The 18,296-nt window shown below is 41.5% G+C and overlaps 1 protein-coding gene across 2 annotated transcripts in view; it reads left to right on the forward strand.

Annotated features, from left to right (window-relative positions):
- Nucleotides 1–18,296, forward strand: part of MCTP1 (multiple C2 and transmembrane domain containing 1) — an 817,302-nt gene that overhangs the window by 342,580 nt on the left and 456,426 nt on the right. For both annotated transcript variants that reach the window (XM_033917588.1, XM_033917682.1), the window contains exon 7: nucleotides 12,445–12,575. In XM_033917588.1, the coding sequence (XP_033773479.1) occupies nucleotides 12,445–12,575 (131 nt within the window). The remainder of the gene's footprint in view (nucleotides 1–12,444; nucleotides 12,576–18,296) is intronic.

The following is an 18,296-nucleotide window of genomic DNA, read 5'->3' on the forward strand; positions in this document are numbered from 1 at the left end:
GGGCGGTGACGGGGACCAATTTTTTCACCGTGTCATTCTCTAACCCATACCAAAATCAGGTGACTTATATAGAATCCAGGGGACAGTGTGCATTCAAAATGACACATTTGGAAAAAAAAAAGAACATGAACAGAAAAGTTATTTGGGTACTCATCTCTATTTCATATAGGTAATTTGCTCTTATTTTTTAAAAAGTTTCAAGTTTTACATTTAGTTTTATTAACATACCATATTTCAGACAGACCATCAAAGTGGTTTACATAAGTAATAATATTAGACATGGTAACAAAATTAACATATTAAATGACGGCAGATAAAGACCCGTGTGGTCCATCCAGTCTGCTCAACCATACATGCTCCATAAATTAATTTAGTTTAAATGGTCCTTTTTCTTAGATATTTCTGGGCCAGAAACCCAGAGCCCTACCCAGTTGTATGCTTAGGTTCCATCTACTGAAGTCTCCATCAAAGCTCACTCCAGCCCATCTTAACCATCCCAGCCAACGAAACTCTCCCCAGCCTGTTCTCGACTGAATATCCATATACAGGACACAGGCCTTGCAAGCCTGCCCAGTACTGGCCTTAGTTCCTTCAATGTATATCCATTGTTTTCTGATTAGAGATCCTCTGTTTTCATCCCATGCTTGTTTGAATTTTGTAACAGTTTTCTTCACCAACTCCCTCGGGAGCGCATTCCACGCATCAACCGCCCTCTCCGTAAAGAAGAATTTCCTAACATTACTCTTGAATCTACCATCCCTCAACCTCAAATTATGTCCTCTGGTTTTACCATTTTCCTTTCTCTGGAATAGATTTTGTTCTTCGTTAATACCTTTGAAGTATTTGAACGTCTGAATCATAAATCCCCTGTCCCTTCTTTCCTTTAGGGTATACATATTCAGGGATTCTAGTCTCTCCTTATACATCTTCTGGCACAAACCTCCTACCATTTTCATCACCTTCCTCTGGACCGCTTCAAGTCTTTTTATGTCCTTTGGTGAGCTACGGTGCACTTGGGAAAAGAAGAGAGATAAAGAACACTGGCCCCAGTTCTATAAATAGCCCCTAAAACATAGGTACCGAGTAATGCAGTGCAAAGCACATGTCAATCTTATCTTAATCTTAGGCATTGTGTATAGAATTACACCTAACAGCACCAAAAGTGGATTTAGGCGCATCCTATTTATGCCATTTTTTTTTGTCTAAATACCGGCGCCTATGCCCACTTTAGGCGTCAACATACAAAACAAAACACACCACAATCTGCTTCTAACCATGCCTGCTTTCTGGTAGGTACCTACCCAAAAGTGGTAGGCATCTACCAAGTTAGGTGCCTGCCACCCAATTAATTTTAATTTAAGCCAATTATAAAGTGTTAGTTTCTTGTTATTGGCACTGATTAAGCTCTTTAAATAATTAAGTTAGGTGCCTAGATTGGCTAGGTGTACCGATCTAGGCCCTGATGCTCTAAACTCACCGTGCCTTTAAAGACTGGCGCTAAACCAGATCTTACTGGTTTAGCGTCAAAGGGCTAGATTCACAAAGCAAACCGATCGTGTGCCGATCGGTTTGCGACCCCTTTACGAGCAAATTTCCCTCCGGCCTGATTCACTTACCTCTCTGCCGACCATCCTCCGATCCACGCATGCAAATGAGGGTAACGGCATGCAAAGTAGGCAGGGACGCGATTCACAAACCAAAACCCTGCAACACTGACTGGGCTGGCAGATCATAAATAAGCGGCTGCTGAGGACCAGTCGCTCAAGCCCTTTCCAACTGCTCTGCTCTCTGCCCTGTCAGTCCCGAAATTTTCCTGCTGCCCCCAAATCTTCCTGCTGCCCCAAACTCTCCCACTACCCCGGATCGCCTGCCTGCCCCGATCACCTGCATCCCTGGAGCTGCCTGCCCAAACGCCTGCCTGCCCCAATTCTCCCACGCTTCCCCGTAGTGCAGGCCCATGGTTTTAACCCGCGGGCCCTAAACGGGTTAACCACAGGCTCCAAAAGATTTTTTTTTTAAAATCTCTGCCGGTCCCGGAGGTCCAGCGCATGCGCAGACCATCTACAGATGATCTGCGCATGTGCTGGGATCGCTATAGAGTGATCCAGGCAGGCAGATGAGGGCATTCCTCTGATCGCCCCCATCTGCATATTATAGTTTAGGGAATTCATCGGACCTGCCCGGATCGGGCCTGTTTGTACAGGTTTGTGAATCTAGCCCAAAGCATTTTACCTACTGATGCACATAATGGCTCACTGTGGTCTTTTCCACGCTTCCTAGCAGCCTTCGACTCTGCTATGTAAATGTAGTACAACGAGGTCATTAATATTAAAACTAGCGCTCTAAGTTATGCTCTGACATCACCTGTTGATACAAAAAAATGAACAAACAGTGGAGACGTCCAAAGGAACAGGTGTGCTGATTTGTTTCACAACTCTGCTTTATTCACTCAAACAGTTTGTGTGACCTCTGGGCATGCAAGCTCTTCATATTGTGCAAAAGTTTTTAGTGTACTTATACACTTTTACCACAAAAAGTTGGCTAAGCTGATGATTTGGTGTTTCTGCTAAGCAAAACACTCCTGATGCAGGCCAGTTGGGCCGAAACATGTACGGAACAAGTCACTGAGTGAGTAAAGCGGAGCTGTGAAACAAATCAGCACACCTGTTCCTTTGGACATCTCAACTGTTTGTTTGCTTGAGATTGACTTGTGCAGTTGACTCTTCTGTTCTGTACGCCTGATACACAAAATGAAGCACTGCCTTTTAACGTTCCAAAATTACCGGCTGGTCTGAGGGTGCTGGTAGTGTTAAAAACATGGTTCAGGCGAGTGTGCGTCAAAGATTAGGTTGGCCATTGCATGTGAGGTAGAAGTTTGTTTGTTTGTTTGTTTATTTATCCCCTTCCCTTATCCAGGATGAGTTACACATTTACATACAAAATATAACATTACATTTAACATACAATTCACATCAACAACAAGTTTAAGTTCAAGTTTCAAGTTTATTAGTTGGCTTGTTTAATCGCTTAATCGGATTTCTAAGCGATGTACAGTAAAATATACATTCATTAGGAAACAAAAACATTACATACACTGAATTAATTATAATATAAACAAAAGGTAAGAGGGGATGAAATACATTTTTTATAGTAAAGAAAGAACATACAGGGAAAATACAAAAGGAAGTTGGAAAAACAAAAAAAGGCAAAATAATTCACTAAATAACACTATAAAATAAATAACACTATAAAATAAAACAAACACCACCATAAAATAAATTACACACTTACATACAGAATCTAAAATTACATGTAACATACAAGTCGCCTCAATGACAAACATCATTATAACCAATAAAAATAGACCAGACCATGGAATAATCATTGACCATCACCCTACATTCAACAGTCTCCACTCCTCCTCTTAGACCAATCTTAGATCCTATATTTGATCTGACAGAACAAGTGTCTTTTAAGTACCTTCTTAAAATGCTGTATATTATGCTGTTCATCATATTTGCAGGGGAACTGCTGATTGCATGAGGTGAGCACTGTCAAGCTGAAGCAGACTGCTGATTGCAGGAGGGAAGCACATGTCCTGCCGAAGCAGGCTGCCAATTTCATGAGGGGAGTACTTATCCCATCGAAGCAGTGTAAAAAAATGTTTTCGGGCTGCTGATTGCATGAGGGGAGCACTTGTCCCATCAAAGCAGTCTAAAAAAAAGTTTTCAGATTTTGCCCCTCCCCTTATGACGTGCGCCTATGATGTGCTCCTATAAGGCATGCCTATGATGCTCATGCACATGTGCATATTCATGCCTCTTTCCATGGACTATTCTGCACATGTTTCAGTTGCTTTCTTCAACGACTGATTGTATGGGATTTCTTCCAGCTTCCGTGAACCTCATTTGCATGCAAATCTGTTTGAACATCGATTGACGTTTTCAAAATAGACAATTTACTGGCACCACAGCAACCCACAGGATTTTAATGACAATTTTAGAGCATCTGGAACCTGGGCACTTAACTTTAGGCATCTTTTATAGAATCAGGGCCATTCTGTTGCTCTCTCCTCAGGCCCCAACACAGGCAGTTTATTTGTGAAAATTCGTATTAAAAAAGACTAATAAAGAGATAGCAGTGACCAACAAAAGAGAAGATGAAAAAACTGAGAAGTCCGTCAGTATAAACAAAATGGATTGAAGAAATGACACTGACCCGATACAGCCGAGTTTCAGCATATATTGCCTGCTTCAGGGATCTATGACTTTCAGAACCTGTGCTTAAATACCAGTATCAAGTCACTGTCACGTTGAAACTTTCTTTCACAAAACAGAAGTGTAGCCACTACTGCCAAATTGGTGGCATCTTTCACAACCCACGTAGGACCCACATAAGCTATTTGAAAGTGTCTCACAATGTTGGCTAGATTTACTGAAGTATGCTGCCACGTTAACCCATGCCAGCTCTTTCCTTATGCTTTATTTGTAAATAGGTGCCATTATACGAAAAGGACAGTCCTATAAACTGGATGCCAACATTTACTTGCCCATTGCACACGTAAATATGTAGAATACCAGCATATATGCGTATAGGTGCTCACTTACACAGGTATATGCCATGTTTGCTGTCTAAGTGATACACTTTAAATACATAACTATTTTGCATAACACGTATTTACAAGGGAGCATACAGAAAGGTGAGGCATGGGTAGGACATGGATAGGGCTCTTACTTATGCAGTTAACTCACAGAATATTAGCTATACATGTCTCTGCTGCACTTAAGTGCCCAAACAGGCTTGTAATAAGGGGAGTGCGAGGGGGTGGGTGCAGTTTATCCCAGGCACAGTTTTCCTAAGGGTGCGGTGGCACCCTTCCTCCTCTCCGCCTGCCCACCTGCTCGCTCGCTCAACACTCCTCACTCCTCTCCTTGCCATGCACACCCCTTGCTTTCCCCTGTACCTTTCCCTGGTGCAAGGTTGCAGCAACCGTCGGCTTCGGCGCTCTCTCTGACGTCATTTCCGGGACCCGTGCCAGAGAAGCTAAAAAGGTATGGGTAAAGGGAAGGGGGTGTGCATGCGGCAGGGGGGGTGGGGAGGGGCGGCACCGCTCATCCTTACTATGCCACTGTGCCCAAACGTAGGCCCTCTAATCAATTTAGCGCTAAACGCTAATGCAGTGGTTCCCAAACCTGTCCTGGGGGACCCCCAGCCAGTCAGGTTTTCAAGATATCCCTAATAAATATGCATGAGAGAGATTTGCATATAATGGAAGTGACAGGTATGCAAATCTCTCTCATGCATATTCATTAGGGATATCTGGAAAACCTGACTGGCTGGGGGGTCCCCCAGGACATGTTTGGGAACCACTGCGCTAATGCGTGCATGTTAGTCTATGGACGCGTTAGCATTTAGCGTGCACTAATTTGATTAGCGTGTGCTAATCGGTTAGCACACCTTAGTAAAAGAGGGGGATAGTCTACCTCGGTGAGTGCATTGTTAGGTGCACTGATACCAGGTTACACTAGCATTTTATAAGGGAACCTAGATTCTGTCTTAGAGTAGGTTCCTAATGTGCAGCCCCAGCCTATCAGAATGCTACGCCTCTCTCCATTTGTAGAGAGCTGTCTGTGAAAACTGTTAAGAGTTTGTCGAAATTTGATTGCTCGAGCAGGCCTACGATCTCTGATGACGGAGGTGTAGTCTCAGGCTTCGAAAGTTTGATGCCCTGATGAATGTTTTGTTTTCTTTTATAGCAGATCCTTTCTAATCAATTTATTAGTCTGTACACCATATTTCCCTACAAGTTAGTTAAGGTGGTATGGTAAAATCTGAATAAATACCCATGATGTGGACTAACTATTGATATGTGTTTCTGGTTAAGATATGATCTATATAATTTATTTTTCTTTGTAATGTGTCAGATGTTTCTTGTTTACATATTATGTATGTAAAAGTTTAAATATTCATTAAAAAGAAATCTGAATAAATAAAACGGGCCCTGTAGGAAATAATTATATTAATAAAGGTTAGTGAGAGCTAACATGATAGCTCGCATCAGTAGATCTAGCCCGTGAGACATCGTTATAAGATCCTGGTGGGCTCAAAGTCAATACTGTCAAAACTTACCTTGTTGTTTCATTGACCACCTAACTGTGTGATGAGGTTCAAAGAGCCCCATTCACTCATTTTTCTACAAACCTAGAGTTGTAAGACTCGCCTTCATTTTATCCTGCAGCTTTTTAAAAAAGATATAAACAGGATGGAGTTGGTCCGTAGGAAGGCTACTAAAATGGTCAATGGTCTTCGTCATAAGGCGTATGGGGATAGACATAAAAATCTCAATATGTATAGTTTAGAGGAAAAATGGGAGAGGGGAGATATGATAGAGGCATTTTAATACCTACATGACAAAAATGTGCTTTACATTGCAAATGCAAGCAGTGTCTCACTTCTGGTTCACCACACAATTGTTTCCCACGTACTCATCTTTATAGGACCCCCAGGGACCCCTGAAGAAGACTTTTTGTCGAAATGCGGACCGTGTTGGATCCTGTATTCCTAGCGGACTAGGTCCTTTAAGGCTTTTATGTGGATGATTTACTTTTATATGGATGGAATTATTTTATGTGGATGATTTCAGTGTACCTTTGGAACTTTGATATTTTCAAATAAAGTCCATTTGGGAACATCGTCACTCCACAGAGTTTTTTTGGTTTTGTCTGGATTTTCTTCTTTGTGGATATTTTGGGGTCAATTCCTTTTGTTTTTTAAAAATGTGCATGAGACCAGTCTCTATCATTTGAAAGAAAGCTCTGGAATGAGAGGGCATAGGATGAAGTTAAAAGGTGATAAGCTCAGGAGTAATCTAAGAAAATACTTTTTTTTTTTTTTTTTACAGAAAGGGTGGTAGATGCGTGGAATAGTCTCCCCGTAGAGATAGTGGAAACAAAGACTGTGTCTGAATTTAAGAAAGCATAGAGTAGGCACATGGGATCTCTTAGGGAGAGAAGGAGATAATGGATGCTATAGATGGGCAGACTGGATGGGTCATTTGGTCTTTATCTGCCATCATATTTCTATGATTCTGTGTTTACTATGATCCCTGAAAAGTCACCTGTGGAATCCAAGTTGTTGGTTAAGCAGCCTAATGGTTAGTACAGTGAGCTGAGAACCCAGGCAAGTGTGTTTGATTCCTACTAGAGAATGACAAGGGGACAAATTTTCCCCCACCCCGCAGGAACTCATTTTCCCATTTCATCCTGGCAAGATCTTTTCCTGTCCCTGTCCCATTCCTGCAAGCTCTGTCCACATTTGCATAAGCCTCAAATATTTTTAAATCATAAGTATTCGAGCTCTGTGCGGTTAAAGCTGAGCTTACAGGAATGAGGGGATGGGACGGGGAAATTGAGTTCCTGCAGGGACAGGGGAAAATTTATGAACATAAGAACCGCCATCACCGGATCAGACCTTGGTCCATCAAATCTGGTGATCTGCACACGTGGAGGCCCTGCCAGGTGTACACCTGGCATAAATTAAATCACACATACCCCTCTATGCCTCTCATAAGGAGATGTCCAATATCAAAGGACTAATGTCACTACTATCTCATCAACTACTGTATAATTGGCTGTTTAGGGCTTCAGACATGCCATTATTTTTCGCTCATATTTCTCGGCGATACAAAATGATCTTAGTGGCTATGGCTGTGGCTTCTTCATTCGCCCATTCAAAGAATATTTTTTTAAAAATTTTTAATAGTTTTAATAATTTTTATCTGTTTTTCTTTATTTTAATTCCTTTTCTTTTATAAAGTGCATAGTGCTCTCATAAATATTTGCAATAAAAAATTTTTTGCAATAAAAGTTGACTTATCTTAAATATATATTGTTTCCTTAATAGGATCGGGTAGGGGCTTGTCACATCGACATGTTTCGCCGTGAGGCTTTTTCAAGATTATATCCCCCTTTTTCAGTTTTAACAGACCATCCCGATGTCATAAACTTTCTGATCAGATCAGAAAGTTTATCACATCGGGATGGTCTGTTAAAACTGAAAAAGGGGGATATAATCTTGAAAAAGCCTCACGGCGAAACATGTCGATGTGACAAGCCCCTACCCGATCCTATTAAGGAAACAACATATATTTAAGATAAGTCAACTTTTATTGCAAAAAATTTTTTATTGCAAATATTTATGAGAGCACTATGCACTTTATAAAAGAAAAGGAATTAAAATAAAGAAAAACAGATAAAAATTATTAAAACTATTAAAAAAATTTTTAAAAATATTCTTTGAATGGGCGAATGAAGAAGCCACAGCCATAGCCACTAAGATCATTTTGTATCGCCGAGAAAAATGAGCGAAAAATAATGGCATGTCTGAAGCCCTAAACAGCCAATTATACAGTAGTTGATGAGATAGTAGTGACATTAGTCCTTTGATATTGAATATAAATTATGGACCAATGTTGAAGAAGAGACTGGGTTATTCTCATAAGGAGATGCGCATTTAGTTTGCTTTTAAATCCTAGAACGGTGGATTCCACAATAACCTCCTCTAGGAGAGTATTCCAGGTGTCCACCACTCATTGCGTGAAGCAGAACTTCCTGATATTTGTACTGGACTTGTCCCCCCTTAGCTTCAGTCCATGTCCTCTTGTCCATGTCACATTGGACATTGTAAATAATTGTTTTTCCTGTTCTATTTTGTCGATTCTTTTTATTATTTTGAAGGTCTCGATCATATCCCCTCGCAGTCTCCTTTTCTCAAGGGAGAACAATCCCAGTCTCTTAAGTCGTTCCTCATATTCCAAGTTCTCCATACCTTTTATTAGCTTCGTTGCTCGTCTCTGCACCCTCTCCAGCAGTTGTATATCCTTCTTTAGGTTGGGAGACCAATGCTGGACACAGTATTCCAAGTGTGGTCTGACCATTGCTCTATAAAGTTAGAGCATTATAACTTTCTCCGATCTGCTCGTGATTCCTTTATTTATCATGCCTAACATTCTATTTGCTTTCTTTGCCGCTGCCTTGCATTGTGCCGACGGTTTCAGAGTCCTATTTATCAGTACACCCAGGTCCTTTTCTTGTTCGCTCTTACCCAGAGTTGCACCTGACATTCTATACTTGTGTTCCTTGTTCTTTCTGCCTAAATGCATTACTTTACACTTTTCCACATTAAATTTCATCTGCCATTTCTCCGCCCATTTCTCTAACTGACACAAGTCACTCTGGAGTTCCTCGCTTTCCTTTTGATTGCCCGGCATAGCTTTGTATCATCTGCAAACTTGATGATCTCACTGGATGTTCCTTCTTCTAGGTCATTGATGAAAATATTAAATAAGATGGGCCCAAGTACTGAGCCCTGGAGCACACCGTTAGTCACTTTCTCCCAGTCTGAGAACTTCCCATTTATGCCCACTCTCTGCCTTCTGTTCTCCAGCCAATTTCCTATCCATCTTTGTATATCCCCCTCTATTCCATGGCTTTGTATTTTCCTGAGAAGTCTCATGTGGAACATTCTCAAATGGTTTCTGGAAGTCCAAGTACATTATGTCCACTGGTTCCCCACTATCGATTTGTTTGTTCATGATCTCAAAAAATTGAAGTAAATTCGTCAAATATGATTTCCCTTTTCTGAAGCCATGTTGACTGTCTCTCATCAGGTCATGTGTATCCAAGTGCCGGACTATGCTATCCTTAATCAGTGCTTCAACCATCTCTCCACGGACAGACGTAAGGCAGACGTAAGGTCTGTAGTTGCCCGGTTCTCCTCTTGATCCTTTTTTGAAAATTGGTGTGATGTTCGCTATCTTCCATTCATCCGGTATCTGTCCAGTTCTAATTGACAGGTTGGCTCAATGTACAAAAACAGATTGTAAATTTATCTTGTTTGTTTGATAATTTAGGACCCCTTGTACAAAGCTGTGGTAGCGAAGCCCATAGGAATAGAATGAGCTTCAGTGCATTTGCCATGGCAATATAGCTACTGTGGCTTTGGAAAAGGGGCTCTTATAGAGAAGTTTAGTAAATGTATTCTCCTGATTACTGCTTATTTCTCCCAAATATATCTAGGTTTAGTGATTGCTACTGTAAATGTTTTCAGGGGGTTTCAATTGATGTAGGTTTTATTAAATCAAAAGCTCACATATAAATCACTTGATGGTACTTTACATATTATCTAGTACCAGGTACTCCAGTACTAAACCTCCTCTATGCATACTTTTAGTAAGGCAGCTTCCATTTTTCATTTTATGAAGCTATTATTCATACTAATTCAAGCTTAGTTCTTTCCTTCTTTTTACCCAGTTGTACTAAGAAAACATGACTTAATTGTGAACCTCAAGAGGTTCCAGCAGAAAAGCCAAGCTGAATCTAATAAATCATTATGTCGAGTTCAAACAAAAGCTTATAGCACTGTAGTACCAGGCAAAAAGAAAAATTATTTTACATCAACCATTGTAGCAGTAGAAAATTAGGGCAAATATTGCTTCAAATAGTCAAGGGTCTACTTTCTCAGCCTCTGCTCTTGGTTGATGCTGACTTGTGATTGTGGTTGAAAGCAACCACAAACACAAATATTCCATGGTTTAAAAGTGAACAAAATTCTTTAATTGTGTGGTTCAAAAGAGAAAACATACAGCAACTTATTCTTCCCACAGGCTGTGAGCTCAAGGATATATGTACATAAAGTGCAATAGCAAACAAACAAAAGGGTTGCCTATCTTCCCCACCCCAGGTGAGAGAAGTGGGGATTCTGAAATTGTGGGTTGGGGAGAATTGGGACTCAGAGATGGGTAGTGAGAACCTGTCAAACAGAATGTTGTCTTGGAGATTGATGAGTTACAGTGGAGTTGGAGAGAGCAAAAGTTGGTTGAAAAGCAAAGTGGAGAGGAAAAGGAGAAAGAGATTGGCGAGGAGGAAGAGGAGCCAGTGTAGAGTTAAAGAAAGAAAGAAAGGAAGGAAGGTATAAGCAAGAGGGGAAATCAAAGAGAGAGAAGGCGAAAGCACACATTGAGAGCGATGAGGGATAGAAGACCAGAGATACAGGAAAATGATGGAAAGGGAGGTCAAAAGCAGAAAAGAGAAGGAGGCGAGGTAAGAGGATTAGAGATAGGGGTAAGATGAGGGAAGGAATAAAAGGAGTTAAAGTAGGGGAGAAGAGATTGCAGGAAAATTCTTGCCCTGGGATCGGTAGCATGGAATGTTGCTACTATTTGGGTTTTTGCTAGGTACTTGTGACTTGTATTGGCCATTGTAGAAGCAGGATACTGGGCTAGATGAACCATTGGTCTGACCCATTATGGCTGTTCTTATGTTCTTAAAAAGAAAGAGAAATGAGGAGTAGAAAACAGCGAATGAGCAGGAAGAGGAAAGGAGAAAGAAGGAAAAAAGTAGGAGAAGGGAATAGAAAGAAGGAAGAAAGTATTAAAATATCAAAGAACTAAATAAGAAAGAGAAATAATTGAAATCACAGAGAGAGAGAGAGACAATGATAGAGAAAAAGGAGAAACAAACCAAAGCAAAAAAAAAAAAAAAATCAAGCCAGAAATCAAAGGCTGAAGAGTATTGTACACTTCTCCCTCCATATTCGCAAGGGTTAGGGGCACAGCTGGCCCGCGAATATGGAAAAATCATGAATAACTTTTAGGGCTGACTGATCCACCCCCTCTATGCTCCTGCCTCCTGGACCTCTCCACACTGTACATGGTGGCCTAGTGGTGAAGCGGGGCAGGAGCAATCTTCCTACGCTCCTGCCTCCTGCAGTGCCGTCAACAAAAAAGGCTGCTGTGAGTTCCCACTGTAGTCTCGTGAGACTACATGAATTCACGGGAGCCATTTTTTGCTGATAGCTCTGCACGGGGCAGGAGTGCCCCACGTCACCGCTAGGCCATCAGGTACAGTCTGGAGAGATCTGGGAGGGGGAGAGGGTCAGGGTTTAGAAACTCGCAAATAACCGAAGTCGCGAATCCTAATCCCATGAATTTGGAGGGAGAAGTGTACTGTCTACTAAAGAATATTAAGTAGAAAGTAATTCTGAAGATTGGGAAAAAGGGGGCAAAGGAGAGAGATGCCCCACCCTTCTCCACTTCTGTTTTTTTGTGTACAGCTCCAGAATGGGAGATTTTTAAGTTCACCACTGCACAGAACTAGAATACTGCCCCTGGGGTAGTTTTGTTTTGGTTTATTCTGACTTTCTGTCAACTTAAGAGCATTCTAACTGAAATAACCACTTGCTCTGGACTATTATAATTCCTAGACTAGAAAACCATTTCCTTGCAATGACAATTCCTTTTTCCTTCAAGTGTGCCAGAAGCCTCAATAACTATTTCAAGCAGATATGTAAGAAAATATCTGAAACGTCAATATTTTGGTTCAATCTAGAAAATAAAGAGGATGATCCAACCTGAAAGCTAACAACTTTTGCTAACTCTTCTTTCAGACTGTGCCAAAAACACTGAATCCCCAATGGAGAGAACAGTTTGACTTTCATCTCTATGAAGAGCAAGGTGGAACTATTGACATTACAGTATGGGACAAAGATGCTGGCAAGAGGGATGATTTTATTGGCAGGTTTGTGTAGTCATACTCTAAGAGTACTCAAGGGAGGGGAAGAGCTAATTAAAATTAATGCTGCATGTTTAAATCCATTACATACCAATTTTCCTTGTGGCTTGGAGATTTTACAAATACGTTTGCATGCATTTATGCAGAATGTCTAATGCTGGGCTATGGAAAAGAAAGCAGAATAGTACTTATCCAGCAGGTGGCAGATTTTACCACAATATGAAACCAGAATTTCTACACAGCAGATATTCAAGATTCAGGATTTGGGGAAGAAATGTGAGTTTTACAGCATACCAAAAATTGACAGCCTCTCTCCTTTATAGCCTGATCTATATACCTGTTTTCTTACAACAGCATGCCTAGCTCTAGGCTGATAGTTTAAAATGGTCTCCCTCAGAGTTGTGATCAAGACACTAATTCTATGGATCTCCAACCCAGGTTCAGGAAATGATATAAAGGTCTGCAATTCACCAGTGCAGACTGATTTAAGGGGCCTTTTACTAAAGTATATTGGATTTGATATACTACCTTTCTGTGGTTACAATCAAAGTGGTTTGCTGTATTTCCCCATGTATAAGCCACAGTTTATACATTGATTTTACAAACCTACCTGTGGGGTGCGGCTTGCTTAAATGGGGCGGCCTATCTAAAGATATGAAAACTATTTTTAAAATCATCCCCCTCCCCCGTACCTTTTTAAATCATTCCCCCCATGCCTTTTTTAAATCCCCCTTAAATACCTCCCTAACTGGACAGCTACTGGCTGCCTTCTCTAATCTCGCAGCCAGTGGGGCCAGGCTAGAGATTGAAAATATCGCTCCTGCCCTGCACCGCTGGCTGCGAGATTGGAGGAGGCAGGAGGCAGCCGTCCAGCGAGGGAGGTATTTAAGGGGGGGTGATTAAAAAAGGTACAGCTACTCCAGTCACTCCGTGGCTAGTAACATGGGGCGACTTATCTAACAGTTTTAAAACATAAATCAGCATTTTCTGCAGCCAATAAAATGGGGTGGTCTATCACGTGAGGCGGCCTATACATGGGGAAATACGGTAACTATTTTGTACTTGGAGCAATAGAAGGTTAAGTGACTTGCCTAGCATCACGAGGAGCTGCAGTGCAAATTGAACCCAGTTCTCCTGGTTCTCAGGCTGCTGCACTGACCATTAGGATACTCCTCCATTGAAGGCATTTTTATATTGGAGCACATGTGTCTATATGGAGCCTATTTTTAAAGAAAAGAATGTGCCTGCTTTCCTTTGTAGAATTCTAGTAGTAGGTCAAAAACTGGTCATAATTTAGGCATGATCACTTACACCAAACATAGAACTGTGCAAATTCTTGCACCTAGATTATTACGAAACCTATATAGATGGTAGTGTTTTATAATTCAAACAAAACGAAAGCAAGACACTGAAAATGTTTAAAACCTTTTAACTGACATAGGTGCTCAAAACCAATGAAGGTAATAAGAAAATCACAAGCGGGGAAAAAACCCCTAAATGTGCTTTCCAGAGTCTATCATTGCACCATCTTTTTTCTGTCAGGAAAAGGTGTTTATAATATCAAAAACGTGTAGAATATTCAATTGTTCAAATATAAATATATCTTCATTTCTAAAATGTGGCAAAAAAACTTGAACCTAACTCAGATATAGCCAGAGTAGTCTCAATGTAACATATTCTGGCGGGTCCTGACATGTTTCGCCAGTGGCTTCTTCAAAGAACCCACTATTGCTAGCAGTAGAAGAACTGCTCCCTAAACAAAAAAGAAAAGGCTCCATTTAAAATGTAAAACGAACCAAGTTTAACAAACAAACTCACGACATTGCTGGTGAGTACCTTGATTTACTCTTACAATGATTTCCTTTCCGGTTTGCTGATATCATCTCCAGCAAGCCTACTGATTTACATATTCATGTGATGTCAATCAATTATGGAGAAATGCCCATCATTCTACCTCCCGGTTTAACCCCTCCGGATCTACTGTCTGCCAATGATAAATCCATGCCTGTTCTTTCTTCCATAAGAGAGCTTTCACATTCCCACTGCATTTCAACCTCGGGACTTCCAAAATCACAAATTTTAAATCATCTAAAGTGTGAGACTGTATCTGCCAATGACGGACAGTACAGGTTATTCATAAACATCTGAGCACTTCAATTTCTTCACCTGCTAGGCTTGAATTTTTGTTAACTATTGCTCGCATTGTCCTGGAGAAGAACTACTTTCAGTTTGATGGAGCTTTTTTCCTGCAAATAAAGGGCACTGCCATGGGTGCCACCATGGCCCCTTCTGTGGAATGCCTGTATGTTAGTGATTTTGAAGATCAGTTTACATACACAACACAGTTACAGCAGGATATTTTAACATGGAAATGCTTTATAGATGTTTTTATTATCTGGACTAGCACGGAGGAGCAGTTACAAATGTTTTTACAGTGGCTAAATACATGTGATCTAAATTTACAGCCACTATTAAACACACGGAGATTTCATTCCTCGATATTCAGATCAAACTTATGCAAGGCAGGTTTGAAACTACAATATATCATAAGGACACAGATAGAAATAATCTCCTATGTTTTGATATTTACCATCCGAGACACCTACAAGAAAATCTATCAGTGGGACAATTTTTAAGGTTACGACGCTTGTGCAACACAGTGGAGGAGTATAAGATCAAATCCAAGGACATGTGGCAGCAATTTGTAGCAAAAGGGTACCCGGCAGCTGGCATCAAAAAAACATACAAGAGGGTGCTGTATGCCCAATGGGTTCACCTTTTACAAAGCACTAATGACCCTGTGGAACCACGACTAGTGTGTACTTTACTGTATTCCTATAAAGTTTTTCAGATCAAGAAAATCATCAAAACCCACTGGCACATTTTACAATTTCATATAGGGTTCAACCAACTCCCCATGTTTGCTTATTCCAGAGGAAGAAATTTGCGGGAACAAGTGACCGCTTCACAATTTTTAAGATCTGATCATAGTAGTCCTACGAATCTCAAAGGACATTACAAGTGTGGACAATGCAGTATATGTTCCCATGCCATTGAAACTCAGCAGATCAAGCACACACAATTACAAAAAACACAGTTTGAGACAGTACACTGACTGCAACACTGAGGAGGTTGTGTACTTGATCTCATGCCCGTGCCAATTGTTCTATATAGGTCATACCACTAGAGCCATCAAAGTAGAAATTATAGAACAGATCCGCCGGGGAGACTTGGGAGCTCCCCTTGCCCATCATTGGCAGATACAATTTCACACTTTAGATGATTTAAAATTTGTGATTTTGGAAGTCCTGAGGTTGAAATGCGGTAGGAACGTGAAAGCTCTCTTGTGGAAGAAAGAAAAGACATGGATATACCATTGGCAGACAGTAGATCTGGAGGGGTTAAACCGGGAGGTAGAATGGTGGTCATTTCTCCATAATTGATTGACATCCATGTGAATATGCAAATCAGTAGGCTTGCTGGAGGTGATGTCAGCATACCGAAAATGAAATCATTGTAAGAGGAAATTAAGATATTTACCAGCAATGTCGTGAATTTGTTTGTTAAACTTGGTTCGCTTTACATTCTAAATGGAGCCTTTTCTTTTTTGTTTAGGGAACAGTTCTTCTACTGCATAACAGCTAGCAATAGTGGGTTCCAGTAGTGAAGATCCCGATGGAGAGAAACCTTCCCTAGCCATGGCTGCCTTCAAGCCATGGGGAGGACTGGAGTGAGAAAGCTATCCAGGAAAACATTAGAGAGCATTCTTAAAGCTTTTATCTTTTTGAGCCACAAGCTAGCCAGTTAGCCCCTTCAGGCAACATGATGCTTCATGCATATCAGCTGCTCCGGAAAATGTGCTACTTCACACGTTTCAGGTAGTTTTTAAACAGGATCCTACCAGAGGTCTCCTTTTCAGTAGCGATACGCTCGGTAAGAGTTGGCAGCATTCACATGTGATATGACACTTCTTTTTTGGCTGGCCCTTGGTTAAATCTATTTGAATGGCAGCATACTGTGAATATCATCATTCGTGACTTTTAAGACTCCTGAAGCAGGCCTGTTGGCCGAAACATGTACATGTCGAGTCATTGAGTCGTTCAATGTATTATTGTGTCATTGGAGGAATAAAGATCTTCATATTATCAGATGAATTGGAGGACACTTTTTTAGTGCACATCATTCTGATCTGGACAATTCCATTCTGGTTCTGGTACATTTGTGTTTGTGATTTTGTTTTCCCGTTTTTTCTTCGTATATTTGGGGTGCCCAAGTTGAGGCATATGGACCCAGTAGTTTATAACTAACTACACATGCAACTTTTTGGAATGCCCCTCCCATGACCTTGGCCCCTTATGGGAGTTAGGTGCCATGGCTTATAGCATGTAGCTATAGATGCAGATTCTAATGGGTACCTATTAACTTTAATAATTAGTTGCTAGCACCCAATTATTGATGGTTATGAGCAATTATTCAGTTAATTTTTACGTACATCTCAGGAGCGTGATATATGGAATATGGGGGTAAGTGCATTAATTAGTACAGTAGATTCTCAGTTATTCAGCACCCATGGGGATTGGTAGATGCCGGATAAATGTAATTTCTGGTTGCTTGAGAGTTACCATTAAAAATAGGCCTAATATTATACCCCATACCATAAACTCTGTATTGACTTGATATTAATATTGAAGTACAATAAAAGCAAAGAATTCCCCTATCTTAAGGCCTGAAATTCCTTTCTGCCTTTTCCTTCTCAAGTTCCAGCCTCCTCCATTATCTCTCTCACTCCAACTCCAGTTTTGTCTCTCTTCCCACCTCCCCTTTCTGGACTGAGTCATGCTTTCTTCCTCTATTATCCTCCCACCCCCACTTGTAGATCTAGCATCTGTTCCTTCCTTCCCGCCTTCCTTTCTGGTCTGGGTCACTTTCTCCCCACCCCCACTTATTTTTCCAGCATCCATCCATCTCCCCTCCTGTGCCCTTCACCATGCAGGTCCAGTATCCATGTCCCTTCCTCCCTCACACACAATTTTGGTCCACTTCTCCCCCCTCCCAGGTCTGCCTTCCCTCCCTCAGTGTGGGTCTGGCCCCCCTTACTTGCCTGCAGCTCTCCTGAAGCATCAGCAGCAGCCTCAAATCTCCCTCCCTCCCACAAGTCTCCCTCCTTCCCTTCAGTCCCCAAAGCAGCAGTGGCAGCCACAAGTTTCCCTCCCTCCATCCAGCTCCCAAAGCAGCAGCGGCAGCCAGTCCTGACAGTCCCCCTCCCTCATTTACCTGAAGCAGCAGCGGCCACCAGTGTTCAGAGGCAGCACTGTAAACAGACTGCTTCTGGCCAGCCCCAGCAGGGCCTTTCCTCTGCCGCATCAGGCAAGGGAGGGAGGGGGTTGTCAGGACTGGCTGCTGCTGCTGTTTTGGGGGCTGGAGGGAGGGAGACTTGTAGCTGCCACTGCTGCTTTGGGGGCTGAAGGGAAGTAGGGAGACTTGTGGCTGCCACTGCCGCTTCAGAGACTGGAGGGAGGGAGGGAGCTTTTTGGCTGCCGCTGATGCTTTGGGGGCAGGAGGGAGGAAGGGTGCTTGTTGGGTCAGGAGTGCACAACTTTGGAAGTTGTCAGGTGAGGAACGCGGGAGACAATTCATTTTTCTAGCAATTTTTTTTTGCTAGTTGTTTGAGAGTACCAGTTGAATACTGATTAACTGGTATTCTACTGTACACATAGTTAGAGCTTG

Source organism: Geotrypetes seraphini, chromosome 1 (assembly GCF_902459505.1).
Source record: "Geotrypetes seraphini chromosome 1, aGeoSer1.1, whole genome shotgun sequence".
Lineage (NCBI taxonomy): Eukaryota > Metazoa > Chordata > Amphibia > Gymnophiona > Dermophiidae > Geotrypetes > Geotrypetes seraphini.